This window comes from Hippopotamus amphibius, chromosome 1 (genome assembly GCF_030028045.1).
Source record: "Hippopotamus amphibius kiboko isolate mHipAmp2 chromosome 1, mHipAmp2.hap2, whole genome shotgun sequence".
NCBI classification, from domain to species: Eukaryota; Metazoa; Chordata; class Mammalia; order Artiodactyla; family Hippopotamidae; genus Hippopotamus; species Hippopotamus amphibius.
Window position 1 is genome coordinate 167,557,171 of NC_080186.1, and position 19,748 is coordinate 167,576,918.

Sequence of the window (19,748 nt, forward strand, 5' to 3'; positions counted from 1 at the left end):
TACTTACTTTAAGTTTTCCTCTATTAAATGCACATACAGAAACTTGATAAGAAGAATGCCCCATGTCTACAAAAACAACATTTCTTGGTTTCTCTTCTAAGGCAGGAAGATCTTGTTTATAGATTCCATATGCAAGAGCAACTACACAATAAGAAAAAAATTCAACATTATGTTATCATTTAAGTAGTAAACTTAAAATTCATTTAACTAGGAAAAAAGAGACTATACAGCTGCATGAAAGACTAAAAATCTTTATAAGCTTTGCATAATTTATTCATGAAGAACACTAACTTCAAAGAGTTAAATGTTGACATTCACTTAGGCTTCCTTATGTTTCCAATTTCCAATTCCAATAACTTTGGCAATTTTTTCCCCAAACTACTTCCCCCCCCTTCCAAACATTTTTTCCCATATTTCTACTATCCTTGTGCCATCTCAACATTCACATATATTCTGCCCCCTAAGATGCTGCTTTACACCCCACCCCTCTGACTCCACCAGTTCACAAGCTGGAGAAAAATCCAGTGTTTAAACCAAAGCAATGTTCCAAACACACAATAAATGCATTTCTTTCCCAAACATGCAATTAAATAAGTGTTATGAAGATACAGACTTTAAGTGCTATGAAGATACAGAAAAAGAATTTGCAAGGTGAATTCTTCATATAATATAACAGAATATCCAAAAATACCATGACACACAGGTGGTAAATGCTCCAAGCTAAACAGGGAACAAGAAACCCTAGGGTTTTAAACCTTCAAGATTGAACAAGCCAAAAATTTCAGTTAATAGTCTCTTACCTGCAGTAGTTTCATTCATTAATCGCAGGCAATTGAGACCGGCAATCTGTGTTGCATCCATCACTGATCGTCTTTCTGCATCAGTATAGAAACAAGGAACCTATAAAAAAAATTTGGAAGTTTACTATATTATGGAGATTCCTCATTTAAAATATACCTGTCAAAAAACAGTAAAATCTGGAAACACTCTCAAATACCTACAGCAATTTATTCTGTATATGATCAAGGAAGTATTTCAAATCAGTAGGGAAAATTTTGACTATTCAGTAGTCTTAGGACAAATGGACAGCCATACAGAAAAAATAATAAAGTTGGACTTCCCTGGTGGCACAGTGGTTAAGAATCTGCCTGCCGACAAAGAGGGCAGACAGCAGTATCAAGCAGTATCAGCAGTATTTCGTCTTGTGGAACTGAAAAACCACAGCCACAGAAAGAAAGAGAAAATGAAAAAGCAGAGGACTTTGTACCAGATGAAGGGACAGGATAAAGCCCCAGAAAAACAACTAAATGAAGAGGAGATAGGCACCCTTATAGAAAAAGAATTCAGAATAATGATAGTGAAGATGATCCAGAACTTTGAAAAAAGACTGGATGCAAAGATCAAAAAGTTTACCAAAGACCTAGAAGAATTAAAGAACAAACAAACAGAGATATGCAACACAATAACTGAAATGAAAAATACACTGGAAGGAACCAACAGCAGATTAACTGAGGCAGAAGGACGAATAAGTGACCTGGAAGACAGAATGGTGATCATCACTGATGCAGAAAAGAATAAAGAAAAAAGAATGAAAAGAACTGAAGACAGCCTAAGAGGCCTCTGGGACAATGTTAAACACACCAACATTCGCATTATAGGGGTCCCAGAAGGAGAAGAGAGAGAGAAAGGACCTGAGAAAATACTGGAAGAGATTATAGTTGAAAACTTCCCTAACATGGGAAAGGAAATAGCTACCCAAGTCCAGGAAGCACAGAGAGTCCCAAGCAGGATAAATCCAAGGAGAAACACGCCAAGACATATAGTAGTCAAGTTGACAAAAATGAAAGACAGAGAAATGTTATTAAAAGCAACAAGGGAAAAACAACAAATAACATACAAGGGAACTCCCATCAGGTTAACAGCTGATTTCTCTGCAGAAACTCTGCAAGCCAGAAGGGAGTGGCAAGATATATTCAAAGTGATGAAAGGGAAGAACCTACAACCAAGAATACTCTACCCAGCAAGGATCTCATTCAGATTCAAGGGAGAAATCAAAAGCTTTACAGACAAGCAACAGCTAAGAGACTTCAGCACCACCAAACCAGCCTTACAACAAATGCTAAAGGAACTTCTCTAAGCGGGAAACATAAGAGAAGAAAAGGACCTACAAAAACAATAACAAAACAATTAAGAAAATGGTAACAGGAACATACATATTGACAATTACCTTGAATGTAAATGGACTAAATGCACCAACCAAAAGACACAGACTGGCTGAATGGATACAAAAACAAGACCCATATATATGCTGTCTACAAGAGACCCACTTCAGACCTAGGGACACATACAGACGGAAAGTGAGGGGATGGAAAAAGATATTCCATGCAAATGAAAATCAAAAGAAAGCTGGAGTAGCAACAGTCATATCAGATAAAACAGACATTAAAATAAAAAATGTTACAAGAGACAAGAAAGGACATTACATAAAGATCAAGGGATCCATCCAAGAAGAGGAGATAACAGTTATAAATATATATGCACCCAATATAGGAGCACCTCAATACATAAGGCAAATGCTAACAACTATGAAAGGGGAACTGCAAGGCAGAAATAGAGACACAGGTGTAGAGAACAAACACATGGGCACCAAGTGGGGAAAGTGGGGAGGGTTGGGGGGGAATGAATTGGGAGATCTGGACACCAAATTGTACACTCTAAATATATGCTGTTCATTGTCTGTTAACTGTATCTCAATAAAAATTCTTAAAAAAAAAAAGAATCTCCCTGCCAATGCAGGGGTCACAGATTCGATCCCTGGTCCAGGAAGATCCCACATGTCGCAGAGTAACTAAGCCCGTGCACCACAACTACTGAGCCTGCGCTACAGAGTCCATGCACCACAACTACTGAGCCCACGCACCACAACCACTGAAGCCCACCTGCCTAGAGCCCCGAGCTCTGCAACCAGAGAAGCCTAAGCACCACAAGAGTACCCCTGCTCACCAAAACTGAAGTCCGTGTGCAGCAATGAAGACCCAACGCAGTCAATAAATACATAAATACATATTTAAAAATAATAAAGTTGCATCTCTACTATACACCGAATAACAAAATATATTTCAAATCAAAAATTTAAATGTTTTTTTAAAAATCATGAGTATCATAATGAAAGGGAATCTTCACTGTCAAAGAAAGACAGGATTTTCTAAATATAACACAAAACCCAAAAGAACCGGCAGGTCAAGGTGGGCATCTGATGGTGGCCAGTCCTGGATCCCAGGCCAGGGCTGGGAGATCAGCAGTATGCCGGGGGCCAAGGGCTGCAGTAGGCAGGGCTGCCCTCTGCCTGTGGCTCGTCTGGTGGCAACAGTGGCAGACATCAGCAAGGCCCATGGGGAGTGGAGGCAGTGCAGCCTTGTGGGTGGGACGCTCGCAGGCCCTGGCTTGCTCAACCTTCACGATGCTTTTATTGCTCTGAAAGCTGTTACAGTGTCTGGGCTTCACTACCTTTAAGATCTTCACGCACCTGGCTGGCCCTGTTGCTGTTCTGTTGGTGCTCTCTCTGTGCTACTGGCCCTGCACGTGGACACCCTGTCTCTCAGACTTTCCTGGTGAGACATGTTTGTGCCTTTCTTCACCACTGATGGGCTTAGCAACTACCCCCCCACTATTGTCTCCATACATCTCTTCCAGGACAGAGAGAAGCAGCTGGCCATGCTCAGCCTTTTCTGAGTCTTCACAGTTCTTAGCCTCAAGTTCATTTTCAAGATGTTGTTGTACCAGAAGCTAGTGGAGCAGATTCGGGAGCTCTGGTTTGGCCTGATTATGTCTCTTCTTCATTCTCCTGCGGCTGCTCACGATCTGCACCTGCTGGGTCAACTAGCCTTGCAGAGGATAAGCTACTGATAGAATGCTGAACCCCAACCTGAGGTCTCACTTCTATCACACCACTTAAGAAGTCTGGGTCTGAAAACCAGCTTGTGCCGTACCATGTACCCACTTTTCTCTATATCAATCATGTCTGAAATAGCTCCCTCAGCAGGGCTACAAAGAGCAACCTTGATCCTTAAAATGTATTCCCTCTTACTTCATGCTTTGAATAGCTAATCCTGAATTGAGATCCTGATAAAGAGCCCCAGGCCAGACACTCCTGAACTCCTCTGACAGTTGGAAACTGCATATAAGTAAAATGTTCTGATGAGCTCTGAATATTTTCATGGATACTGGGAAAGTACCCATTGTGTAAAGGCTGCCAAGCTGAACCTGGGGTTTCCCCTGGTCAGCACCACCAACCTTAGAGCTCACTGCCCCATCCCCTGAGACAAGACTTCCTTAGATGCTTGAGCTCTAAAAACTGTAAAGCAGCTTGTGAATCCTCCCCTGTGCCACTGGGAAGGGTGGTCCTTTCTTCATTCCAGCCCAAGCAGAGGAGAGTATGTTGAATAAGCATGACTGGGACCCTAGCTGGAGACCTGAAAAGAACTTTCTTTGAAGGTGCTGCTTGGCTTCCTATCCCAGCAGACTGCAGTGCCACGACTTTTCAACCACCTTGTGGCCAGCACTGTTAGCACACCTGAGACAGATTTAGGTCTCCCTAAGGGATCAGAGGGAGGAACAGGTGCTCTGATGCTCATAGGCATTGAGACCTACAAATGTTAAGTTTACAAATGGTCTCAGCCCATCTGTAGGACTGAGGTCTTTGATTTGATGTCAGGTACCATATGAGAATATCTGCTGAGATAAAAATTAAAAAAAATGGGGGGAGAAAAAGATGGCGGCGAAGTAGAGAGACGTGGAGTGCATCCCTCTCCACAGATGCATTGGGAATGCACGGAAGGACACAGTCATTCCCACAGAGAACCAGCTGAACACCAGCAGACGGCCTCGGACACCGGAAAGGGCTGCGGAGAACCTGACATAGCCGGTAGGGAGGCATCTACGAGGGCTCAAAGAGGGTGAAGCGGCGGAGCTGTGGCAGACGGGAGGGAGTGAGAAACATACGGAGGGTCCGCAGCGCAGCTCAGCGTTCCCGGACCGAGACATCGATCCGCGGCTGAACGGAGGGTCCAGGAGCGGGAGCGTGGGAACCGGAGAGCTGGTTCGGGGGAGAAACATTGTTGCCGGTAGGGTGACGGACCGAGAGGACAGGAGGGAGGAGGTCCGCGGAGAGGAGTGCCGATCCCTGAGAGCTGCCCGGCCATGATGGCGGCTGGAGGCTGCAGGCTCCCGGGCGGGGGGGAGGAGCCGCGCGCATAGCCTCTCTCTCTCTTTCTGCGCCTCTGCAACAGGCAGCGGAGAGACGCCCTGCGGGGCCACATAAGGCGCTCAGGGATAACAAGCACCCTCAGGCGCTCGGGCGGGGCTAGATTAAAACTCCTTGCAACGCCAGCAGCAGGGAGGCTGCCGAGAGAAAAAAAAAAAAAAAACCAGCATCAAAAAGAAAAAACCCCGAGAGAGGCCCAACTCTAAGACTTTCTGTGTACGCCTGAGCCACCAGCGCCCTCTGCAACAGGCACCTCCAAGCCTGACTGAAGCAACAGTGCGCCACTGCTCACTCCCTCCCAGGAGAAGGAGCCACTATTGCACCCTCTCCCTCCCCACACACCGAGGCTTACAGACGAACAATAAAGGAACCTCTGCTGGTCACAGAATAACGCAAAAAAAAAAACCCAAGGCAAGGAAAAGGACACTTACAGCTGAGACGCTAAGGAAACAGAAATAGTAGTATCAATACCTATTGAACTGGTCCATTCGGGGATCAGTTCTGGATTTTTTTTTTTTTTTTGATTTATTAAATACGATCTTAGCCCTAAGGGATCTACAAGTTTTACAACATAATTTTATAAGGATATTTTTTACTCTTTTTTTTTTTTTTTTTTTTTTTTGCCTTTTAAAATACTTCTATATCTAGCTAAGTTTTTGGTAGTACGGACAAAATATCTGTCATACTTTCCTTTCATCCCTTTCTTTTATACACTTCTATTCCTTTCTTTTTCTTTGCATATTTCCAACCACATTACGCTCTTCTGTTCCCCTTTCTTCCAGCCATTTTAAGTGTATTTTATCTTAACATACTTATAAGCAACACTATCGGTCTGCTCAGACTCCTTGCTCTATTCTCCAGATGATGCACTGCCTTGGTATTAATATTAGGCTTTTGTCTTTATCTTAGTTCTTAGTACAGTTGTCTAATTACATTCTGAGAATCTCCATTCTCTCTGGTGGTACTCCAGCTCATTTCTATATTTGATCCTAGCTTACAAAATCTCCCTGGATTGATGTTTCTATGTGTAGGGTGTTATTTGTTGTTTGTTTGCTTTTGCTTTTGTCTCTGATTTGTTCTGTTTCAGTTGTCAATTTCTGCTGGGTTTCTCTCTGAATATCTGATAGCACACTGGGGTTCTGTCAGGTCTTTCTAGAGCCTTATGTCCTAACGGATTCAATAATTGTGTGTCTTATACATGTATGTGTTTCCTAGACTGAATATTTGTCTACTCCAATACTTGGACATTAGTCTGAGGCTTGGACAGTCTTCTATAAACACCTCTATCACCAGGACAAGCAACCCCAAAAGCTTGGACAACCATGAGGAAACAAAGAAACACCATGCAGGCAAAGGAGCAGGAAAAAAACCCACAAGACCAAATAAATGAGGAGGAAATAGGAAAAATGCCTGAAAAAGAATTTAGAGTCATGATAGTAAAAAGGATACAAAATCTCGATAACAAATTAGAGAAAGTACAAGAAACAGTTCATAAGAACTCAGAAAAACAAACAGCAATGGATAACAAAATAACTGAAATTAAAAATACTCTAGATGCTCTAACCAGCAGAATGACTGAGGCAGAAGAACGAATAAGTGAGTTGGAAGATAGAATGGAAGAAATAAACGCCACAGAGCAGGAAAAAGATAAAAAAATAAAAAGACTAGAAGACAGCCTCAGAGACCTCAGTGATAACCTTAAACGTACCAACATTCGAATTATAGGCATCCCAGAAGAAGAAGAAAACAAGAAAGGGTCTGTGAAAATATTTGAAGAGGTTCTAGTGGAAAACTTCCCCAACATGGGAAAGGAAATAATGAACCAAGTCCAAGAAGCACAGAGAGTCCCATACAGAATAAACCCAAGGAGAAATACACCAAGACACATATTAATCAAACTAACGACAATTCAACACAAAGAAAAAATATTAAAAGCAGCAAGAGAAAAGCAACAAACAACATATAAGGGAAAACCCATCAGGATAACAGCTGACCTTTCTACAGAAACTCTGCAGGCCAGAAGGGAATGGCAGGATATACTGAAAGTCCTGAAAGAGAGAAACCTACAGCCAAGAATACTCTACCCAGCAAGAATCTCATTCAGATTTGAGGGAGAAATCAAAAGCTTTCCAGACAAGCAAAAGTTAAGAGAATTCAGCACCACCAAACCAGCCTTACAACAAGTGCTAAAGGAACTTCTCTAAGTAGGAAACACAAGAAAAGGAAAACACCTACAAATACAAACCCAAAACAATTAAGAAAATGGTAATTGGAACACACATGTCAATAATCACTTTAAATGTCAATGGATTAAATGCTCCAACCAAAAGACACAGACTGGCTGAATGGATACAAAAACAAGACCCTTCTATATGCTGCCTACAAGAAACCCACTTCAGACCAAGGGATACATATAGACTGAAAGTGAAGGGATGGAAAAAGATATTCCATGCAAATGGAAGTCAAAAGAAAGCTGGAGTAGCAATACTCATATCAGACAAATTAGACTTGAAAGTAAAGACTATTAAAAGAGACAAGGAAGGGCACTACATAATGATCAAGGGATCCATCCAAGAAGAACATATCACAATGGTAAATATCTATGCCCCCAATATAGGAGCACCTCAATACATAAGGCAAATGCTAACAGCTATAAAAGGGGACATCAACAGTAACACAATTATAGTGGGAGACTTGAACACCCCACTTACATCAATGGACAGATCATCCAAACAGAAAATAAATAAAGACACACAAGCTTTAAATGACACATTAGACCATCTCGACTTCATTGATATTTATAGGACATTCCATCCAAAAACGACAGACTACACGTTCTTCTCAAGTGCACACGGAACATTTTCCAGGATAGATCACATCTTGGGTCACAAATCAAACCTCAGCAAATTCAAGAAAATTGAAATCATATCAAGCATCTTCTCAGACCACAACGCCATGAGACTAGATATCAATTACAGGAAAAAAACTGCAAAAAATACAAACACATGGAGGCTAAACAATTCACTATTAAACAACCAAGGAATCACTACAGAAATCAAAGAGGAAATCAAAAAGTATCTAGAAACAAATGACAACGAAAACACAACAACCCAAAACCTATGGGACGCAGCAAAAGCAGTTCTAAGAGGGAAGTTTATAGCAATACAGTCCTACCTTAAGAAACAAGAAAATGATCGAATAAACAACCTAACCTTACACCTCAAACAACTAGAGAAAGAAGAACAAAGAAACCCCAAAGTGAGCAGAAGGAAAGAAATCGTAAAGATCAGAGCAGAAATAAATGAAAAAGAAAGGAAAGAAACCATAAGAAAAATAAATAAAACTAAAAGCTGGTTCTTTGAGAAGATTAACAAAATTGATAAACCATTAGCCAGACTCATCAAGAAAAAAAGGGAGAAGATGCAAATCAACAGAATTAGAAATGAAAAAGGAGAAGTCACAACGGACACCTCAGAAATACAAAACATCACGAGAGACTACTACAAGCAACTATATGCCGATCAATTGGATAACCTGGAAGAAATGGATACATTCTTAGAAAAATACAATCTTCCAAGACTGAACCAGGAAGAAATAGAAACCATGAACAGACCAATCACAAGTACAGAAATTGAGGCAGTGATTAAAAATCTCCCAACACACAAAAGCCCAGGACCAGATGGATTCACAGGCGAATTCTATCAAACATTCCGAGAAGAGTTAACACCTATCCTTCTCAAACTCTTCCAAAATATTGCAGAAGGCGGAGCACTCCCAAACTCATTCTATGAGGCTACCATCACCCTGATACCAAAACCAGGCAAAGATGTCACAAAAAAAGAAAACTACAGACCAATATCACTGATGAATATAGATGCAAAAATCCTCAACAAAATACTAGCGAACAGACTGCAACAGCACATTAAAAAAATCATACACCACGATCAAGTGGGGTTTATCCCTGGGATGCAAGGATTCTTCAATATACGCAAATCAATCAACGTGATACATCATATCAACAAATTGAAGGATAAAAACCATATGATCATTTCAATAGATGCAGAAAAAGCTTTTGACAAAGTTCAACATCCATTTATGATAAAAGCTCTCCAGAAAATGGGCATAGAAGGAAATTACCTCAACATCATAAAAGCCATATATGACAAACCAAAAGCCAACATTGTTCTCAATGGAGAAAAACTGGAAGAATTCCCTCTAAGAACAGGAACAAGACAAGGGTGTCCACTCTCACCACTGTTATTCAACATAGTTTTGGAAGTGTTAGCCACAGCAATCAGAGAAGAAAAAGAAATTAAAGGAATCCAAATTGGAAAAGAAGAAGTAAAATTATCACTCTTTGCAGATGACATGATACTATATATAGAAAACCCTAAAGACTCTACCAGAAAACTGCTAGCACTCATTGATGAGTTTAGTAAAGTAGCAGGATACAAAATTAATGCACAGAAATCTCTTGCATTCCTATACACTAACAACGGAAGAGCAGAAAGAGAAATTAAGGAAACTCTCCCATTCACCATTGCAACCAAAAGAATAAAATACCTAGGAATAAACCTGCCTAAGGAGGCAAAAGATCTGTATGCAGAAAACTTTAAGACATTGATGAAAGAAATCAAAGATGACATAAACAGATGGAGGGATATACCATGTTCCTGGATTGGAAGAATCAACATCGTGAAAATGACTGTACTACCCAAAGCAATTTACAGATTTAATGCAATCCCGATCAGATTGCCAATGGCATTTTTCACAGAACTAGAGCAAGAAATCTTACGATTTGTATGGAAACGCAAAAGACCCCGAATAGCCAAAGCAATCTTGAGAAGGAAAAATGGAGTTGGTGGAATCAGGCTTCCTGACTTCAAACTATACTACAAGGCCATAGTGATCAAGACAGTATGGTACTGGCACAAAAATAGAAAGGAAGATCAATGGAACAGAATAGAGAACTCAGAAGTAAGCCCAAACACATATGGGCACCTTATCTTTGACAAAGGAGGCACGAGTATACAATGGAAAAAAGACAGCCTCTTCAATAAGTGGTGCTGGGAAAATTGGACAGCAACATGTAAAAGAATGAAATTAGAACACTTCCTAACACCATACACAAAAATAAACTCCAAATGGATTAAAGACCTACATATAAGGCCAGACACTATCAAACTCCTAGAGGAAAACATAGGCAGAACACTCTTTGACATACATCAAAGCAACATCCTTTTTGACCCACCTCCTAGAATCATGGAAATAAAATCAAGAATAAACGAATGGGACCTCATGAAACTTCAAAGCTTTTGCACAGCAAAGGAAACCATAAACAAGACTAAAAGGCAACCCTCAGAATGGGAAAAAATAATTGCCTATGAAACAACGGACAAAGGATTAACCTCCAAAATATACAAGCAGCTCATGCAGCTTCATACCAAAAAAGCAAATAACCCAATCCACAAATGGGCAGAAGACCTAAATAGACATTTCTCCAAAGAAGACATACAGATGGCCAACAAACACATGAAAAGATGCTCAACATCACTCATCATCAGAGAAATGCAAGTCAAAGCCACAATGAGGTATCACCTCACACCAATCAGAATGGCCATCATCACAAAGTCTGGAAACAACAAATGTTGGAGAGGGTGTGGAGAAAAGGGAACTCTCCTGCACTGTTGGTGGGACTGTAAGTTGGTACAGCCACTATGGAAAACAATTTGGAGGTTCCTTAAAAAACTACAAATAGAACTACCATATGATCCAGTAATCCCACTCCTGGGCATATACCCAAAGAAAACCATAATCCCAAAAGAAACTTGTACCATCATGTTTATTGCAGCACTCTTTACAATAGCCAGGACATGGAAGCAACCTAAATGCCCATCAACAAATGAATGGATACAGAAGATGTGGCATATATATACAATGGAATATTACTCAGCTATAAAAAGGGATGAGATGGAGCTATATGTCATGAGGTGGATAGAACTACAATCTGTCATACAGAGTGAAGTAAGTCAGAAAGAGAAAGACAAATATTGCATGCTAACTCACATATACGGAATCTAAAAATGGTACTGATGAACTCAGTGACAAGAACAGGGAAGCAGATACAGGGAATGGACTGGAGAACTCGAGGTATGGGAGGGGGCGGGGGGTGAAGGGGAAACTGAGAAGAAGCGGGAGAGTAGTACAGACATATATATACTACCAACTGTAAAATAGTCAGTGGGAAGTTGTATAACAAAGGGAGTCCAACTCGAGGATGGAAGATGCCTTAGAGGACTGGGGCAGGGAGGGTGGGGGGGAATCGAGGTGGGGGCGTCAAGGAAGGGAGGGAATATGGGGATATGTGTATAAAAACAGTTGATTGAACCTGGTGTACCCCCCAAAAAAATAAAAAAAAAAAAAAAAAATGCTTTGCTGGGGGGGGGGGGGAGAAAAGAAAAAGGGGGGAGGGGAGTTGATACACTTGACTCATCTAAAAATTCTAATGACCAAATGGGGAAAAATATTTGCAGCTCACATCATAAAATAGCAAAGAGTTAATGTCTCTAATATTCGAAGAACTACAAATCAAACTGAAGACCATAAACTCAAAATGAGGAAAGGATAGGAACATTTCACAAAAAGCGAAATACAAAATGGCTCATAAATCTTAAAATGTTCAAGTTTACCTAAAGAGTAAAATATCAGTATTAAAATCACACACACTTTGCTACCATTATTCACCTATCAGAATTATATACACCAATAAGCTGTGCCAGTGAGGCTGTGGTCAAACAAGCCCTCTCAGGCATTGCTGATATAAGTGTAAATCAGCACAAATTCTCTAAAGGGCAATTAAACAAATAGCTGTTAAAATTTAAAACACACATATCCTTTGTCCCAGCAACTGCACTTCTAGAAATTTAACCTATAACCTACAAACTTATCACCTAAGAGCAAAATGATATTTGTTCAAATTTACTCATCGTAGTATTCTTTGCAATAAAAAAACCCCCAAAATCTGGAAGCAACCTGGATGTCCAGCAAAAAGACACTAGTTAAACAGATTATGGTACACGCATATACTGGGCCACTAAAAGGAACGAAGCACCTCTTTACTGCTATGGAACAAATACAAGGTAAACTGTCCAAATCTTATTAAAAGAAAAATGAAAGTAAAAAAGGTCCTATACATATTTGCTTGGGTACATAAAAACGTATGGAAAGATCTATAACAAAGTGGTAAAACAGGTAAGCTCTGGGAAGGGAAAACTACTTACTAGGTAGAGGTGTTAAAGCTTCGCATACACCCTTTTACACATCTGATTTGATTTGAACATGAAGGCTATTATTACATTCCCCCCAAAATAAAGCTTATATTTTAACAATAGTCAATTTATAAATAAAGCAAAATACATCCAGGCCCTATTTACACAGCAATCAGATATACCATAGTACCAAAAGCTAGAGCAGTGACTGTGCAGAAAAGAGTTCACACAGAAGCCAGAGACCACTATCCTTAGATAGGCCCGATGGCAACGTTGGCCCTTTCCTGCATCTAGGAATTTGAATGATAATTACCTAAATTAACAGAAAAATTTCCCTAAATTATAAGAGTGGCCTGAACTGTTTGTACAATGTAGTTTATGCTTTACACTTAATTTCCTTCTGGTAGTTTGGAATTTTGGTACATGCAAGGCTCAGCATGCCTGCCTATGTGAATGACCTCCAACAGCAGCCCCAGACTCCAAGGCTCAGGCAGAACCTCCCTGGTGTATGACATTTCATATGTACTGTCACAACTTGTTGCTGGAGGAATTAAGCACTTCTGGTCTACTGCAATGGAAGGTGACTCTTGGAAGCTTGTATCTGGTTTCCTCCAGACACTGTCCATGTAACCTTTTCCCTTTATTGATTCTGCTTTGCATCCTTTCACTATAATAAATCCTAACCATGAATATGGCTTTATTCTGAGTCCTGCAAATTCTCCTAGCAAATCACCAAAACTCTTGAGGACCCCAAACACATAACTTAATTCATCACCTTTTAACCTGGCTCCCAAAAGCTGGAAAAGCCACTCAGGCAGTCTTGCCATTTTACATAAATTTTACTTCTACACAGAGCAAAATTCAGGATCAAAGTTAGGGCAGTAGATGGGGGGAAATGGGTACAAATCTCAAAGTCCAACAGAGATTTGGGGAAAGGCAGAAACCATCTAAGAAATACAGTGCCTGTATTGAATCTGAGCTCTTTAAGGGAAGTAGCATTTTTATTCTTTGCATCCCCAAAATGTGGATTATGAGACATAATCCAATTCTTCCTAACAAATGTCAGTACTACTTTACTAGATAGCCAAGAACCAAAGAATCCAGCAGGCAAGAGATTGTGGGGTTAAACAAGCCACCTAACAGTCCTTGCTTTGCCAACCAATGCACCAAATTAAGATAAAAGATGCCAATAAACAACAAGGTTAACTGTACAGCACAGGGAACTATATTCAGTATCCTGTGAAAAACCATAATACAAAAGAATATGGAAAAGAATATATATGTCTGTAACTGAGTTACTTTACAAAAGAAATTAACACAACACTGTAAATCAACTATACTTCAATAAAATTTTTTCAAAATAAATAAAATTAAAGACAAAAGAGGCTAAAGAGCAAAAATATCAGACAACTGCAGAATGAGGAGATTCATTGGAAAAGCCAATACAACCACCCAAATTTCAACAGTCCCTAAGGACTCCACCATACCACAAGCCCAAAGCTACAAACAGCCAGGCTTCCATCTAAACAGGGAAATGGAAAAGATAAGATGAAGTCTACTGCTGCCTTGCCTTTAGCGCTGGATACAGAAACGGCAAACATAGAGATAAAAATTAAGAAAAAGACAGCATTTATAATTGAGAGTATTCAACTAATTCAACAAACAAGTGACTACCATGTTCTAGGCACTATGTTAGGGGCTAGAAGGAATCCAGGAAGAGTTGGGCTCAGAAGTAAGGCTTTAAACAGACAAAATAACAGAAGCATGAGTAAAAACTGGGGGCAGAAAAATATTCAAGAATACGAGAACTAGTTTGATAAATTCTTAAAATAACCATTACCACCTAAGGCAAAAACCAATTTTATTTTCAATTAACAACTTTCTTCTTTCTGCTTCTTCATACAAGCCCCCAATAATGTGTAGGTATCAAACTCACCGAAACAACACAGTCCACGACAGGCTTCTTAAGAACACTTTCTGCTGTCTCCTTCAGTTTGGACAAAAGCATGGCAGTCACCTGCTCCGTGGTAAAATTTCGCTCTTCCTCCATATATTTCACCTGCAATAAAAAAAAAGGGATCTAAACTTGTATTTCTTCATGTCCTAAAAACCTAAAATGAATAATCTCTAAATCATCAATGGAACATTGTCAAAAAGGAATTAAGAAGGCTAGTTCTGGAAACAAGTCACTTTTAGCTTTTTAACATGCTTCTCAAGCATGATACCTGGAGATGAGGACCACTATGTAAATGGTATGTCGTGACCACCAACAAAACTTGAGACAATTACCTGGGCAGAAGCAAATTGATGTAGCTCACTATGACCCACACTGTCCCTCCATAAGGCGTACTGGCAGTAGAAACTATTTTACCATCTGACATTCTACGTGTATTTTACTTTGTTTACTGTGTTGACATTATGATCACTGCCCCAATTAGGTTCTTGTCTAACACAATCGTTTCTATCAGATTTGTTCACTGTCATAGCCCCAACACCAAGGACAAACCTGACGTGATAAATACTGGTTGAATTAAAGAATAAATGACATGGAACCTGGAGGAAGTGGATAAATTCTTAGAAAAGTACAATCTTCCAAGACTGAACCAGGAAGAAATAGAAAATATGAAGAGACCAATCACAAACACTGAAATTGAGACTGTGATTAAAAATCTCCCAACAAAAGCCCAGGACCAGATGGATTCACAGGCAGATTCTATCAAACATTTAGAGAAGAGCTAACACCCACCCTTCTCAAACTCTTTCAAAACACAGCAGAAGAAGGAACACTCTCAAACTCATTATACGAGGCCACCATCACCCTGATACCAAAACCAGAGATGTCACAAAAGAAGAAAATTACAAGCCAATATCACTGATGAATATAGACGCAAAAATCCTCAACAAAATACTAGCTAACAGAATCCAACAACGCATTAAAAAGATCTTACACCATGATCAAGTGGGGTTTATCCCTGGAACACAAGGATTCTTCAATATATGCAAATCAATCAATGTGACACATCATATTAACAAACTGAAGGATAAAAACCACATGATCATCTCAACAGACACAGGAAAAGCTTTTGATAAAATTCAACATCCATTTATGATAAAACCTCTCCAGAAAATGGGCATAGAAGGAAATTACCTCAACATAATAAAAGCCACATATGAGAAACCAACAGCCAAGATCACTCTAAATGGTGAAAAACTGAAAGCATGCCCTCAAAGAACACAAACAAGACAAGGGTGCCCACTCTCACCACTATTATTCAACATAGTTTTGGAAGTTTTAGCCACAGCAATCAGAGAAGAAATAAAAGGAATCCAAATTGGAAAAGAAGTAAAATTGTCACTCTTTGCAGATGACATGATATTATATATAGAAAACCCTAAAGATTCGACCAGGAAACTGCTAGCATTAATCAATAAATTTGGTAAAGTAGCAGGATACAAAATTAATGCACAGAAATCTCTTGTATTCCTATACACTAATAATGAAAGATCAGAAAGAGAAATTAAGGAAACACTCCCATTTACCATTGCAACAGAAAGAATAAAATATCTAGAAATAAATCTGCTTAAGGAGGCAAAAGACCTGAATGCAGAAAACTATAAGACACTGATGAAAGAACTCAAAGACGATATAAACAGATGGAGGGACATACCATGTTCTTGGACTGGAAGAATCAATATTGTGAAAATGACTATACTACCCAAAGCAATGTACAGATTCAACACAATCCCTATCAAACTACCAATTGCATTTTCCACAGAACTAGAACAAGAAATTTTATGATTTGTATTTGCAAAAGACCCCGAATAGCCAAAGCAATCTTGAGAAGGAAAGATGGAGCTGGTGGAATCAGGCTCCCAGACTTCAAACTATACTGCAAGGCTACACTGATCAATCCAGCATGGTACTGACACAAAAACAGACATATAGATCAATGGAACTGAATAGAGAGCCCAGAGATAAACCCACACACATATGGGCACCTTATCTTTGACAAAGGAGGCAAGAATATATGATGGAGAAAAGACAGCCTCTTCAATAAGTGGTGCTGGGAAAATTGGACAGCTACATGTCAAAGAATGAAATTAGAACACTTCCTAACACCATACACAACAATAAACTCAAAATGGATTAAAGACCTAAATGTAAGGCCAAACACTATAAAACTCTTAGAGGAAAACATAGGCAGAACACTCTATGACATACATCAAAGCAAGATCCTTTCTGACCCACCTCCTAGAATCATGGAAATAAAATAAAAAATAAACAAATGGGACCTAATGAAACTTAAAAGCTTTGGCACAGCAAAAGAAACCATAGACAAGACAAGAAGACAACCCTCAGAATGGGAGAAACTATTTGCCAACAAAGCAATGGACAAAGGATTAATCTCCAAAATATACAAGCAGCTCGTGCAGCTTAATACCAAAAAAGCAAATAACCCAATCCACAAATGGGCAGAAGGCCTAAATAGACATTTCTCCAAAGAAGACATGCAGATGGCTAACAAACACATGAAAAGACGCTCAACATCACTAATCATTAGAGAAATGCAAGTCAAAGCCACAATGAGGTATCACCTCACACCAGTCAGAATGGCCATCATCAAAAAATCTAAAAACGATAAATGCTGGAGAGGATGCAGAGAAAAGGGAACCCTCCTGCACTGCTGGTGAGAATGTAAATTGGTACAGCCACTATGGAAAATAGTATGGAGGTTCCTTAAAAAACTAAAAATAGTACTACCATATGACCCAGCAATACCACTACTGAGCATATACCCTGAGAAAACCATAATCCAAAAAGAAACACGTACCACAATGTTCACTGCAGCATTATTTACAATAGCAGGACATGGAGACAACCTAAATGTCCATCTACGCATGAACGGATAAAGAAGATGTGGCACATATATGCAATGGACTATTACTCAGCCATAAAAAGGAATGAAATTGAGTTATTTGTAGTGAGGTGGATGGACCTAGAGTCTGTCATAAGTAAAGTAAGAAAGAGAAAAGTAAGCCAGAAAAAGAAAAACAAATACCGTATGGTAACTCATGTATAGGGAATCTAAAAAAAATGGTAGTGATGAACCCAGTGACAGGGCAAGAATAAAGATGCAGATGTAGAGAACAGACTTGAGGACACAGGATGGGGGGCAAAGGGGACACTGGGATGCAATGAGAGAGTAGCAATGACATATATATACTACCAAATGTAAAACAGATAGCTAGTGGAAAGGTGCTGCATAACACAGGGAGATCAACTCGATAATGGGTGATGACTTAGAGGGCTGGGATAAGGAGGACGGGAGAAAGTCACAGGAGAGAGGGGATATGGGGATATATGTATAAATACAGCTGATTCACTTTGTTAAACAGCAGAAACTCGCACAACAGTGTAAAGCAATTACACTTCAATAAAGAGCTTAAAAAAAAAAAAGAATAAATGACAAACAAAACTTCAAGATAACCTACACCTGGAAAAAGGTATACAACTTTGACAAGAGTTACAAACTTTAAATGTTGAAAAAACTGCCTAAGTAAGGTAAGGTCCTATTCCACATGTCCACACTCCCCAACTACAATCCAGACCAGAAAATGTCACTTTCTTCTTTTAGCTCCTGCTCCAACTCAACTTGAACACCACCTTCTCCTCACCTCCTCACTCCCCAGCCCAACAATAATTTACTCTGGTTTAGAAATAAACAGTTTCTCACTTTATTGCATGATAAAGTGAACCTCCTTTGAAGCTACCTATTCTTTCCTAATTTAAGTCTTCGTCAATTCCTCCAACCTCATACTTGGATCCACTTGTTCCCTAGTCTCTTTCTCCTTTGGCACCTGCAACGCCTCTGACTAAATCTGCCAATTCCCATTCTATTTCTTTCTTAACCGTAAGTATCCCCTATTTCCTCAGCTCCCTTTCCTTTTTTCTTCCTCTGCACTCTGTATTTATCCATTATTAGTCCCATTCAAACTGTTCTAAATTATTGCTGAAAATACCCTAAGTAAGCCCAGTGATCATTTTTCAGTTATCAAAATTCTTTACTTCCAAATTCAACTGAATTTCTCAGCTACAACAACATAACTGACTACCTTTTTCCCACAATTCTCATCATCTCTTGCATTCTGAACCTGTTCCCATGATCCTTATTTCTCCAAATGCAGTGTCTCAAAACACTATATCTCCTCTCTCTAAACTCGGTTGCCTGGAAAGCTCAAACACCCTTCTGGATTCCTCTTACCACTTGAGTGCAAGAGAGACAAATCTGTTCACCATACCTATCCCTCAGCCTCTAATCCTTTTTGTAAGATCAGTTCACTGCATGCTTCACAGAGACTCTCCTAGATGTTTCAGAGATGGCTAAAGACTAAATTCCCTTTTCCCCCAAAGAACAACACCTCTTTCCAATCCTACTGTCAAGAATATGACCACATATCTGGCAGTGACTCTAAAGTGTTGATTTCTTTGCCTGCTCTTCTGGAAGTCATTCACTATAATCACACCAGCAAGACTACTGCATTAGTCAATAAGACAAGCAGCAATGACAGTTATCTTCACATCACTACCACATATCTGTCCAACCCCTATTAACAGTTCCACCTATGGCTCCCAAATAAAATTCAGATCATTCAAAATATGCCACATGGTCTTTACTAGCAAAAGACTTTCCAAAGGATTTGTAACCATTTTCATTACAACTTGAAAGTAGAATGGTATGATATACATTAATCTGATAACTGTATTTCAATCATAAGGCATTATCTTGAGAACCTTACCTTTATACCTGTTAATCCAGTGGGCAATTGCACAATATCATATGCAAGTTTAGATTTTTCTGCCTCCACAAACGGATCAGAGAATGCTCGGCCATGGAATCTTTTAAATCCTTGGACTGTGTTCTTTGCATTGGAAATTACCTAAGAGAAAATATTAGAGTCAAAGAGTGGAAGACTAATAGCAATTAAATTAGGGGAAAAAATTCAACAACAATCTCAGGATTAAATTAGAATCATTTTCACGCCACAAAGTTTCCTTCTGAGTTAGTTTTCTTCAGCACTAAACCTTTCTGAATGATGCCTGCTAGCTTGTGAAGTAAGGAGTGAGGGACTTGTACCAAGTCACATGCAGGGCTAGGACCAGAGCCCACTTTGTCTTACTTTCTCATGAAGAGAGGTTATTACCCTTATAAAAGTAT

At 39.5% G+C, this 19,748-nt stretch overlaps 1 protein-coding gene and 1 pseudogene across 2 annotated transcripts in view; one reads left to right on the forward strand and one right to left on the reverse strand.

Moving 5' to 3' along the window:
- Positions 1–19,748, reverse strand: part of HSPA4 (heat shock protein family A (Hsp70) member 4) — a 57,295-nt gene that overhangs the window by 25,580 nt on the left and 11,967 nt on the right. For both annotated transcript variants that reach the window (XM_057735170.1, XM_057735180.1), the window contains exons 3-6: positions 19,330–19,470; positions 14,468–14,590; positions 801–900; positions 8–141 (exon numbers count right to left, since the gene is read on the reverse strand). In XM_057735170.1, the coding sequence (XP_057591153.1) occupies positions 8–141; positions 801–900; positions 14,468–14,590; positions 19,330–19,470 (498 nt within the window). The remainder of the gene's footprint in view (positions 1–7; positions 142–800; positions 901–14,467; positions 14,591–19,329; positions 19,471–19,748) is intronic.
- LOC130853408 (transmembrane protein 203-like) lies at positions 3,461–3,883 on the forward strand (annotated as a pseudogene).